Source organism: Varroa jacobsoni, unplaced genomic scaffold (genome assembly GCF_002532875.2).
Source record: "Varroa jacobsoni isolate VJ856 unplaced genomic scaffold, vjacob_1.0 scaffold_431, whole genome shotgun sequence".
Lineage (NCBI taxonomy): Eukaryota > Metazoa > Arthropoda > Arachnida > Mesostigmata > Varroidae > Varroa > Varroa jacobsoni.
Genome location: NW_019213333.1, coordinates 258,326 through 271,255, shown reverse-complemented (window position 1 = coordinate 271,255; position 12,930 = coordinate 258,326). Strand labels below are relative to the sequence as shown.

Below are 12,930 nucleotides of genomic sequence, written 5' to 3'. Positions count from 1 at the left end.
CCTGTATGGCCGGATGGTGCAATCAGTAACTCTTAACGTGGCAGACCAATATAGGGACAAAGAAAAATCTGGATTCAGGAGACATACTACTAAGTGTGTGTCATTAGTATGGCGAAGGTGGAGCGCTAAGGATCACGCGACCCGAGCAATCTTTGCGAGTTATTATATCACGAAACAATAATACAGTAGTCTGTGACGGACTTCAATATGGTCGGCGGTACGGTAGTCATAACTGTGGGCGATGTTGGCCATTTTAGTATCTGACTGCCGGTTAACGTTAATGTGGGAGAAGAGTATATGTCATTAAGCCGTTATACTGCTGAAAAACCGCCTATTCTACGTTTGTATGACTTCGGTAATTATAGTTTGCTATAAGTTACACAATTTTCCTGATCTACTATAGTTGTTTAAGTTTTTCAATGTTGTTCTTCAAACTTAATTTCAGCCGGCAGGTAAACTTAAGGTAACGGTAGGAAAAGTAATTGGGAATAAATATTTAGCATTAAAAGAGGACCTAAATTATTCTTCTATTCTTTACCCGAGGTTGCTTTTGACATACTGCTAACTTACTTCAAAATTTCATATTATTATTATTGTGCCTCACCTGATCAGATTCGACCTTATACAGTCACTAAAGTGGTGTTAGTGGATCATGTATCATGATTTGAAGGTGCTTTTTTACATAAAATACTAATCAAAGTACTGTAAAATACCTTCGCAAGCCATCGCGTTTTCGACAAGGCGTTCTTTTCTCGCATCGCGTTCAAGGCTTTAAGAGAGTGAGCATCCGAGCTTGCAACAAACAGAAGCGTGTGTCTAGGTGGAGTCTTCAAAGGCGTGTTTACTTTGTTGCCAGTACCCGGTACGCCAGTGGTCAGCGCGGCCCGTTGAACCTGATAGTTTCGGCCCGATTTTCAATAGCGAATGAAGACATAGATCAAGGCTGAGTAAGACCCAACTCAATGTTCCGGATGGGGTGCGGAGAGTGGCTACTCCGCACTTCGGCTGTTCGGGTAGCTTCTTTGGTGCTACCAACTGGGATGGGTATGATGCGACGTTGCCATTTTCTACCACTCTGCCAACTTTGGCGTTGATTGGTTTGGTAGCCAGTGCCGCGCCAGATGGATGACCCCATCAGTAGGATGCGAATGGATGTTTAGCATCGGGTGTAGGTGAAGGATACGACATACTTCTACCCAGTATCACTTAGTTAGATGCGTTTATCTAGTAAACATGACATCATCGTGGAGATGCGAACGTCGGCAGCGGTCTGGAGAAACGATAGCAGGTTGCCTTTGTTTGCGCAATGTAATGAACGCATTTGGTTGGTGGCAGCTAAGCATTTACAGACAAGGATTGCATATACTTGGTTTTCCGCTGTGTGCGCTGGCTTCGTCGGGGATAGTCATTAAGGTTCTATGTAGGTCACAGTAACACGTTATGTTTACGGCTTGGGCGGGTCTTCTGAGCGATGAGGCTACCGAACAGCAAACTAAGGTACGACCGTGTCTTTGAATGGTGGATGTGAGCTTTATCTGTTGTGTCTTTAGGTTTAGACCACGAGGCAAATCTAATTCTTGTGACACACAACCACAAATCGCCAATCACAGTCTTATGGTAAAAAATAAAACCCCTTGTAAGAATAATAAGCTTAAGTTATCAGAGAACGCCCTCTATGATCAGCATTCTTTTAATTGTATGCGCGCTCGGTGGTACAGGTGGTACTCCATTATTTCCTTTTTATATCAAGTAATGCATGGTCATATAGATGAAGCTCTAATGGCAAATGTAGTTATTCACTTGTGTCGTACAGGTCAACTCATTCGAGCTGTGCCGAAGTGTTCCGTGTGTAAGTTTTCTCATGCGGCTTTAAAGTGTTATATGACGATTTTTGCGTGGTTTCATTGAGGTGCTAAATACCTTGTCGTCGTTTTTTTTCATTATATCCGAGCTCCATATCCTAAAATGTAGGTAAAGCTGTACGAAATAAAGCAGTTCGAATAGCTACTAGGCATTGAATATCTTTTCCAAATGTTACTCTCATTGAGTTGCTAGATAATTATTGAACAGTACAATAAGTCTAATATTGAACGAATGAACTTACGTTTCAGATGGCGGACACTGTAACATGGGCATAGTACGTTATAAGTGCATTTATTTTAACACAGTTCACTATTATAGATACACTTTATTTTCGGAGATAATTATTGATGTTTCTTTTTCGGCTATAAAATATTCATCAACAGGATACGCACGAATTTTTTCCCTGGTTCTTACTACAAATAGTACGCATGTAGAATACATGACTATCTTAAAATCAGCTTATAGTCATGCAAAAATTGAGTCGTGTGACTTGAATTTAAAAGCGTAATCGACATATAAGATTTTGATCAGTTTTACTTAGCAATCATTAAATCAGTTTTTTGTCAAATAACCTTATGCTGTTGATGAAGAAGGTTGATTTAGATTTTGGTGGCGCGCAGGGGACTGCGTTGGTATAATAGTGAAACTTCTAGACATCTTTGGAATTCTTCGGGTTTGTTAGAAGCTGTCACAAAAAAACGCGATTACCCCGATGAAAAATTGATGAAGACGATGATGTATTCGCGCGATTTTTCTGCAAAAAAGCAACAGGGAGCATATAAAATGAACGTGTAATATAAAATATTACAATTCCGGAAAAGAAAATTCCGGGCGAAGTCTTTGAACAAACAAAACTTCTACAATGATTACAAAAAAACTATTCATTATAAATATAAATATCTAAACGGCTCTGTTTCATTCAGACTTTTCCTATTCCATTTTTAAACACAATTTTCTATTCAGTTAGAAGCCATGGTTATAACCATACAGAAATTTCGTACTGCTGCTCAAGCTGATTCGCTAGACTCCTTCGATTGTTGAAAAGCAAATTCGTAAGAAAGTGCTCGTGGATGCGAGGATTTTGTTTGGTAACGTCCTTAACCTGACCTATTCGGTTGGCTACGTGGAGCTTCGTTTTGGGCTCTGCGAAGTGCACACGTTAATCAGCCAAGTATGTGTGTCATACGCTTTGCCCAAATACGTTGTTTGGACAGAACCATATTGTAGATTCCTTTGTCGGGAAGTCTATCAGGTATTATGGAGCCGATAAGACCCACACGGTCCAAAGCGTACTGATGAGGAGGGAAGGGAACTGGGGTAGCAGTGACAGGTTCAGTATGTTTTTTCTTGAAGCCTTTGCCCTTGTTCGAGGCACATATATTTCTATATATGGATGCACAGTCTTTATGCCATACGATCGCACTGTGGATGTCACTCAGGAAAGGGTGTGCCCTAGGCCACTCTCTTTACTGGTCATCCTTGTTCCCGTTCGTCTTCCCCCGTTTTCTTCCCTCCTTTCGACAATGAAAGTCCGCTTGGCTCTAACCTGCGACCAGTTAGAAATAGTCCACGTTTACTATAATAATGCTTTTCAGTTCCGTGCGGCAAAACAGACGGCTCATGCGGTTGTACGCCTTACTACTGAAAAATGCAGGGATGTATAACCGATTAGAGAATTATTATTGTCCAAGGATAATATTGCTAGTGACTGAAACTGCGTTTAGCGTTTTCCATTGGTCAACTCTTACGTTTGTACATCTGTGTGTTTTATTTGTTGTTGGATGTTTCTTCACGATATATCGTTACCCTGCTATACCTACGAGGGCACCTCTATTTTTTCTGTTAACGGTGAAGAGAACACCAAGTAGGTCTTACTTGTACAGCACGGTTTGTCTAGCTAAATCAGGAACCGGTGTTCGTCGTATTGGTGCAAATGTACGTCTTATTTTGTAGTTAGCCCATTAGAGCTCGTGCTTTGGGCGATCTCATGGTTTTACGAGGTAGCACATAGTCAGGATGGATGACGATAAGGCGTGGCTAGAAATGGGCGACGGACACGTTGCCAGGAATGGGGGAGTTCCGTTGGCAGGCAATGTCGAAAAAGGATGCAGCAGTAAGAGGACCAAAGTGTGCTAGAACTATCGTGAGCTTCCGTGCACACATGTCCCTCCCTCTGCATCGGTAGCTTCGAGGCATATTTGGGGCTTTTCTGGGGCTGGGAATGAGGCCTTGTTGGGGCTTTGGGCAGGGCTTACCCGACAGGTCGTGGTATATAAGGCGTACGCGGTGGCATTCCGTGGAAGTCCGTCTTTTTACAGCATTGATTCTTTGATCCTCTCTCTTTTCGAAAGTGTCTTAAGCTGCTGACCTCGTCTACTAGTAAAAGGTATACAAAAGGCTAGAAGAAATTCACAAAATCTGTAATTTTGATCTTAACTGCTAGTGCTATTATAATTGTGAACGACTGTGTGCTGATGTTTGTGTAGGTGACTAAGTGCGTGTCCTTTAATTTCAAGGAGCCCAAGCCGCAGTGCGTGCACGTATGAACTACACCAGTAGTTATAAACAGAAAGGTTTTAGAAGTATATCTTTTAGCTGATTAGCTTAAAAAAGCAAAAGTTGTTCACCGATTAAAGGCCCCATCGGGTCGATGCAAGCGCCCGCAAAATTTACTTGCCAACGCTGCTCGCGGCGCCGGCGAGTCCGCTGAAAAACACCCCCTCAGCCTCGCCCCGCAGGTCTACGACATTAACATCTTCTGACACAACATTGCAACAATTCCAGCCTTCGCATAATTTACAAGCTCAGCCTACTCCACAAGAATTAGCTCAAGAGTCACCCCAGCAGCAACAACAACAAAAACAACCGTATTCGAAAACTGAATTTCTACAGCAACTTGAAGTACCCTCACAATCTCAAGTGAGCTCTGTTTCAACAGTTACCTCTACTAAGGAAAATCCATTTGGGGCACGACAGGGTGGAACAGTAGGGCAGAAACTGCACGATCAACGAAATACAGCTGCGTCCTCTTCATCAGGCGGCAACAAAGCCGGCGAACTGAGTCCAGCAAGAGACAAACACGCCGACAGCTCCGCGCGCAAGACGCATGTGAGCTCGGCAGACAGGCATAAACGGGACGACCATCGAGAACACAGGGATAAACATAAGGATCACCATTACGAGAAGGATAAGGATCGCTATCGAGACTACCACAGCAAGTATTATGACGATCGTGCTCGGCCTGTAAGTCAAGTCAACAAAAGAATAGGAGCCGGTGAGCAGGATGTGAGTAAACCCACGCCGCCACCCTCAGCTAATCTCAGCACCAGCAATGTGTCCGGCTCCACGCAAACGTCACCTCCACTTGTAAAAAATTCCACCCAAGACCCGCCAAGGAATACCAGCACCCGTGGAGAAATTAAACCAACCAAAGAGGCGCTTGAACTGCCAAGCGGACCGCGATCTATTTTCGACGGCTTCTCCCGCAGCCTTCCTAAGTCCTCCAGCACGTATTCGTATTTCAGTTCATATTGCCCTACAGCGACATCAACAACGGACGACAAGCCCCGTGAGCAGATTGACACGGTCTTCGGTCGCTGCTCAAAAGGAGTTTCGACTGGAAGTCTAGTTGCCGGGGGTGGTGACAGTGTAATGTCAAAGGACTCCACTACTCGACTTAGTAAGCTGCCAACATCTGCTTCGGGAGCGATTCCAAAAACCTACGCTCAATACCTCAGCTCGAAAGAGCAAACGAGTAAGGCCGAAGAGCGGCCTGGCCTCACCAAAAGTGCCTTTGTCTACGTAGATTCGTCAAAAAATCCTCAACAGCCGGAAAGGGTTCGGTACGTCTATACGAACGATCCGTCAGCATTGGCAGGGCAGTCTGACTTTCAGTTTGTTTACGCAGAGAACACGGAGGTGCCGAAAGTTTCGTCTTCGAATTTGTTCTCCGAAAAAGTTGTCAAACCTGGGCCTCCAGCAACCTCTTCAAGTAATTTTCCCTCAACGTCGCCTGCCCACTCCTCAGCAGAGACAATTAAGGATAGAACATTGGATGCCAAAGCAAAATTCCTTGCTACACCAGGGGCATCAGTTGTTGAAGCCAAGTATTCGGTCACTTCTCCGCTTGAAACTACGCGCGCTTTCCCAAGTACGTCTAGTGGACCGTACCGACCAGATAGAACAAGCTATCTTCCAAACTACACCCAACGCATTGACAGACTCCCTTACTATACGACTAGCAGTGGACTTCGCCCTGTTGAGACGAAGGCTCCGACGGCTGCCGTAGACTACGTGAATGCAGAAGCCTTTGATTCACCGAGTTCATCTTCAAGCTCGTACACCGCTACCGTACACCTCGTGGGAAAGACTCCGGGAGTTCCCACAGCGTTGCCACAAGCGCCGGTAGTCTCAAGCGCCCTTTCCAGATCTCCACCTGCACCGATCATTCACCCACGAACTCCCGGAACTTCAGTGACGCCAAAAACCGCGTCTGTTCCTACGCCAGCTGTTACACCGTTGAGCCCCGTTACTCCTGCTGAAACTGCTCCCATGTCGACCCTGGGTGCTCAAGCAAGAGAGGAACGTCTAGCTACTGTATCAACAGTTGGCGAGCAACTGGCACAGCTGTCTAGTGCTAACGTGGCGCAGACAGAAGTGGCATCGTCGGTAATTGAAAATAAAACTGTTTCCCAGGGAAGTAAAAAGAAGTCTTCGTCGAGAGAACGGACCCAGACCCCTGACGACGATCGTCCAGGGTCGCCTGAATTTCGTTCCGGAGTCACACGATCGGGAAGCAATACGCCATGCGGTACTTTACGGGTATATCGAGTCGTAGAATTGGCTGACGGGGTACAGCATACGCCGATTCAGGTTTTGGGCTCCAAAGGACACAGACAAAGCCTTGGACGGAAGTCGCACGAATATGCCGTTGACGATGACGAGGGACATGGGCATATGCCTGACGTGGTAAGTGAAGTGTAAATGAGTACTTGTCACATCTGATCAAGCGAGCCACTCGTTTCATTTTTAAGACGATTCTTAAGATAATTATTTATTTGAGCCCTGTGTAATATCAGGTCTATACAAGTTTAATAATAGTGATATTGAAGATGATCATAATTATAGTAATTATTATTCTTATTGTTTTGTTTATACGGTTTTACGTCCAGTATCACCGTTAAGCATTCTATCAGACAGACGACTGGCTCCCAGCACGAAAACGAAGTATGTCTATGTCCGACTTTCAATTTAGATCACCCTAGTGCCCTTAAGATTAGCAGGCAAATGCGTTACCCATTAAGCTATCATGGGGCATGTACTATTTTCCTAAACCCGAAGGATTGAACTATATTAATTTAGTTACGTATATGTTTTTTTTTATTGACTAGGATTTAACTTATTGACTAGTGTGGTTCCTCACATGTTGTGAGGATTTTGGCGTATATCTATATAAGCCATTACTGCAACATGTGACGGTTACGCACTGTTTCAAGAAGAGGAATATTATTAGATTACGTAATTGGGACAAAAGAAGAAGGCAATGTAATCAATGTGCACCTTTCACAGTAAGTGAAAAATCAAATGTAATTGTATTTAAATGAGTCACTCAGGAAGTACACATTATTCTCTTTATGATAGTTTTTTTTGCAGCGAGCTTTCCGTCTCCACTGACTAGCAGCAAAACATACGAATGTCTCGTACTCTTGTTTCATACTCACCGACAATTCTCGCAAGCACTTGTTTGTGCTGATTGACGCTGATTTTTCGAAACATGCGAGCACAGTAGAACCGTGCAGTGGGTTGGGTCTGTTACGTGAGGAGCAATCAATAGCTTACCCGTTTGCAGGTAGGCCTCTTCATTGATGTAGCAAGACGATCCCTGTCAGAAAAATATGAAGGCGTCCTTCATTACAGACATCGACATCATATCATGGATGTGATGTTGATACATTGTTCAGCGATGATACTTGCAGTTCTATGCATCATAGGCCGGCCAAAGCTTGGCGATCAGATGTTTCAGATAAAACAGTTAGAAACTGAAATCATCGTTGACTTGCTCGAAGGTGAACATTTATCATCTGTACGTTGAAGCTTCGGAATAGGAAGGCTTGTCGACTCGATTGAATTAATTGGCCTAAATGAAGCCAGGCCAAATGAACTCAGTAATTTTCGCTAGATGTTTTTGAATGGAATAATCATTTGTTTCGATGACCATTGGAAGCTGATTTATTTGTGAAACGTGCGCAATGTCTCGACGATGATCAATAATCTTAGTTTGAGTGGTATGAAATATTTGTAATATATATTATAAGAATAGGATATTCAGTAATTAGTAATCGAAGTTATAATACAGAAGGTAAACGAACAAGATAATAGTAATCGACACAAATGAACAGGTGCAGACAAAGGCACGAATTGATCGTAGGAATTAACAGACAAATCTAAGTATTATCAATCGATGAACTTTAGATGAATTTATTTCAGCAAACGAAAAATTCTTGTCCGCTGAAAAAACCTTCCATGAAATAGGCTGTCTTTGAAATGTCCATGAAGCAGGTTGAGACTATCGAGAAAATTTACAAATAGCATAGATAAATAACCAATAGTAATAAACACTTGATAATAAAATATAAATATAATAAATAAAAAAAATTCTATATAGATGAAAACATTCAAGAATTTGATCACTAGTTTGGTTATTGTGCGCTGAGAGATGTTTCCAAAGGTTGAAATAGTTCGAAGAAGGCAAGGACGATGTCAGAATTTGTGAGCGGCAAGCAATATGTCTACAAGCAGAACGCCACTATTCAAAGAAGCATATAAACCGATAGAGTTGTCGTACATATGAGTTATCCGGTAGCTAGTTAGTTAAATTTTGCTATCGGGATTAGATAAGGTTAAGTACGGAAGTAGCAATAGTTCCTCAATGGTGAGTAGGCATTTTTACTTTTTAACCGAATATCGAAATCCGTGGCAACATTTATTATTCTTTATTAATGTTAGTCGTGTTTATACTATTAGACGAGTAATAGCTGGAAATCTTCAATCGCCGTAATAACATATAGATACCACGCAAACCAAAGGACTACGCATGCTCTGTCTTACATAGTCTTTTTCAAACGACCATTCCGCCGACTGATCTACCCATTTAAATTCGCTAAGCACATGAGAAACGCTTGCGGTGCTATGAGCTTATTTTGCTCCTCCTGTTCCGTCATCACTGGTTCGCCAATACAGCATTTATATACATATGTATACTTGTATATGACGACGACGTAGTGAACCCGTCGTTCTCTACCAGCCGCCGTTGCTCGATGGCAACTCTCTGAGCCAGAGCAGACAGCACAGTGCGGTCTCTCGTTCACTCGAGATTTATGGCAGCAGCCGAAGCGTGCCGCGCCCTCTTCCTCCATAAGCGATACTACTATCACCATAACTGCTATTGCCACCAGCAACATCAGCCACATGAGCTACACATTGTTTTTGAACAATGGCACATACAGCACTCGCTTCGTTCACTTTCCTACCCATCCTCCCTGTCTCTGATCGCAGCCACTTCTCCCTAGCGGACAGCCGCTGCTGCCGCGACGGCTGCCAGCACTTCTGCGTATCATAGCCGCTGTTAGCGCCATGGGTGATGCTAGATGGTGACGCCTCCGCCATCTGCGCACTCTGTGGGCCATCTTTAGCGGCCAGCTGCGGGCCCTGGTTTGAGAAAGGGCAACAGCAGAACCGTCAGCCATTACCCAGCCCGACCTAACTCGACATGGTCGGATCTTGTGAGTATATATACGAGCGTGTGGGTATCGATGTAGGAGCGGCTTCTGTTCTCCGGCCCCTTGCCCCTTTGAGCCACTATCTTGACCTACTACCTTCCAGCTATCATTAAGCCGTTGATGGTAGTGCTTGAAAAGTAGTAATTGGACCTGGCAGTTGCCTACAGCGCTAAGTCGGCCTGTTTACGTTCGACGAGGCCCCTATCATTTGCAGGGTCTGTCTGTTTGTCTATCGGTTCTGGTGAGACTATTGGTCGAGTTCCATCAGCATGCACGTTAGTAAACGGTTGTGTGTCTGTTTCTACAAGCTATTCTCCATCCCCTTTCATGTGTTGGAATCGTAAGCAGAGCAAATCGAATCTTCGGGAGTACAACAAAATATTTTTTTGCGGCGGTTAACATTGGAAGTGATTTTTTCTGAATATCCCAATTCTTCTTTGAACCGTGCATGGATTTCGCACACCTTGAGACAAGCGCTTTTCCCAACACTTAATCGACTCACTCATTGACGAGATAGTGGTAGCGAAACGGGCGTCAGTGTTACGCGTACGTGAACGAGTGACGATCGATCTCAGTGACTTGATGTTCCACCGGCAAGATGTGTCTACTAGCAGTCGAAGCAGCGGTGACATTACGAGTGTTCGAATCATTCTTTATAGGCCCCGGTCTACGGTGGGCATTATGGCTCTGACTAGCTGCAACTGTTCTAGCCTGACGGTTGAAACAACTAGCTAAATGCTGAAGTTGTCCACTGCGTGCGAAGCGATCAAACCACAACACTAGAAGCTAAGCCAGTACGGCCACGGCCATTGCGTAGGCCATCACGTTATTGAACGCAGCGCCGAATCGGATTGGGGCGACAGCAACGGTTGCAGTAATAAAGGCTCGCTCAGTCGCTTATGGGAGAATAATCCGTCGATGCGACACTGCTTCAGTCAGTCACTCGTTTTTTTCATGTAGCCGGCGCTTCACACGCACTGTGTTGGCTACACACTCGTCAAGAGCACAGAGAGGCCTTAGAATATTGCACGATTGCCTGTGCTACTACCTCTGCCACAGGGACAGAAGAGGTTGCCGGGTAACGAAAACGAGTGAACTTGAAGTTACACTTGTTAGTGACGCTTCGAGGCTGACACCTATTCAAACAATGCTCCAGATCGAATGCCTGTATTATATGGTATATAATCCACTCAACACGGTTATAGGACAACGTTGTGTAAGAAGCAAATCTTCGACGCTTCAACAGGTGTGGCGGAACATCGCCGTGGTGCATATCTGTCTTTATTGTGTTTTCTTTTGCGTGCAGTGGTTCTAAAGGCGGAATCTACAGCGAAGAAGAGTCTCAAGAAGGAAATGTATTTGTGAGTAAATGTAAACGAAGTGACCCGTTTCAGCGCCAGCTTCACGATAGCAAGCTAGCTTACGCATTGCAATCGTCCATTCATTTGTTACCAACAAGCCATAGTTGTGTCACATTAGAGATCGCTAGCTCTCCGAAATAACTTGGTACAATTTGCAGACCGGATCTTTGTATCATGTGAATTAATATAATCAAGTTCTCCAAAATAAAATACGCTCTCGGGGTGTAACGAAGTGCTTCACGTCGCTTCAAAAGGAGCAAAAGCGCCGACGAAGTCAGATTTGCTACTACATAGTTATAATTATCGATTCTATATATACATATACACATATATACATACATGTATACATATATATATGTATATAGCTAGAGGTCAGATAATTTCCAGATTTCTTGTGTATACTTGGAAGCAACTCGTTAGCGATCTATCGTTGGTTTCTGGTTGGATATCAAAACGGAACCGAACGCTATTGTATTCCAACGCACCTAGAAAATATTGACGCTTAATTTAAACAAGTATCTAATCAAGGGAGAGAACAACGGGCCGATTTTTTGTCACCCGAAGTAGACAACAGAAAAAAAATAAAGAGGAATGAAGACGAGAGAAAGGTGAGAAAGAGGATAGACAAACGCATCGACATTAGCCTGGAATGGACGAGAAAGTTACTACTCACTGACTGAAAGTTGCTCACTCAAAACTCAAAGGAAAACTTGATTTTAACTGCTATTATGCGAATTACGCGCCACCCCGCTGTATACTTACCGAGATCAAGAAATAGCGGAAAGATAGGAGACCCGCACTCACGAGATCATCACAATAGCAGAAGCACACGCGATACGAAAATATCGTCTCTCATTTTTATCAGTCTCAGCTTTGATATCTACGATTTTGTTACTATTCATTGTTTGTGTACCCCTTAGTCGTTGTGTACGGCCAGAAGAGCGGAGACGTTCGGAGATATTCTCGGTTATTAAAAGATAGAAACTCTGTCTAACATTGTCAAGTCATTTCATTGAGCCGTGCAGCAGAGGCTGTTGCACAATCCTGCCACTAAATAGACGGTGCATTAGCAGCAAAGTGGAAAGCAACAGGTCCATAAATCAAAGTGGAAGAGCGTCCTACCGTTTTCGATAAAATCTCGAGGAAAATCAGAAAAGAACTAACGCTAAAGTAACAATCGTCTTGGGCGTAAAAAATACAGTACCAAAATGTCGGACTATGGTGGAGATTCGTCGGTGCACAGCGGTCTCGGATGTGTGACACTGGCAAAGCCCCGAGCTCCACCGCCGCCTCGACCAGAAAATTTGCCACCGAAACCGCCTGTCAGACCGAAACCACGCACAGAAAGTCAAAATTCGCAGAGTTCATCTGTTAGTGAGGCACCGCGAGGCTCCGAAAGTTCAGGCAATGTAAGTGCAACCTACATTTAGCTATACATAAAAGAAGACTTTATTAAAAAGGTTCTAGAAGCGTTAAAATCTTTTAGAATAGGGCGGTTAACTAAGAGAAACTGTATTGTACTTGCCGGATTTATGCTATGTTAAATGTAATTGAATTATTTAACAAAATTAATACACAAATATACCAATAAAGTGTTCGTATAACTAATCAACCGAAACTAACGTACTTATCGACAGAAGACTTATTAATTATCGACAGAAGATAAGCATATGAAGTAACTGCGACTCTAGCACCACGATTTTTTGCTAGATAAGACGCTTGTGCACACATGCACATCATACATTTATCTTGGTGTACACTACTACTATTGAAGGTTACACGAGGACATGAAACAGGCTGGCTCGTACGTAGAGAAGTTTTGCCCATCTGAATTTTGCTATGCTTTATAGTATGTGGACTTTCGAATAATGCACATAGCACGCTTAAAGCGACATCACGAACGCCCGAGTAGGGACTCTCGAAAAGTC

At 43.6% G+C, this 12,930-nt stretch overlaps 1 protein-coding gene and 1 long non-coding RNA gene across 4 annotated transcripts in view; one reads left to right on the top strand and one right to left on the bottom strand.

Moving 5' to 3' along the window:
* Positions 1 to 2,125: 2,125 nt before the first annotated feature.
* LOC147753507 (uncharacterized) lies at positions 2,126 to 12,292 on the bottom strand. Its single transcript, XR_015311027.1, has 3 exons — positions 12,207 to 12,292; positions 7,584 to 7,744; positions 2,126 to 2,617 (listed from the first exon to the last, which is right to left on the bottom strand). It is a non-coding gene; the product is annotated as an uncharacterized LOC147753507 (long non-coding RNA).
* LOC111260356 (septin 7-like protein pnut) overlaps positions 5,500 to 12,930 on the top strand; it is a 55,474-nt gene continuing 48,043 nt past the window's right edge. For all 3 annotated transcript variants that reach the window (XM_022833055.2, XM_086968297.1, XM_086968296.1), the window contains exon 1: positions 5,500 to 6,831. In XM_022833055.2, the coding sequence (XP_022688790.2) occupies positions 5,515 to 6,831 (1,317 nt within the window). In that variant the 5' untranslated portion in view covers positions 5,500 to 5,514. The remainder of the gene's footprint in view (positions 6,832 to 12,930) is intronic.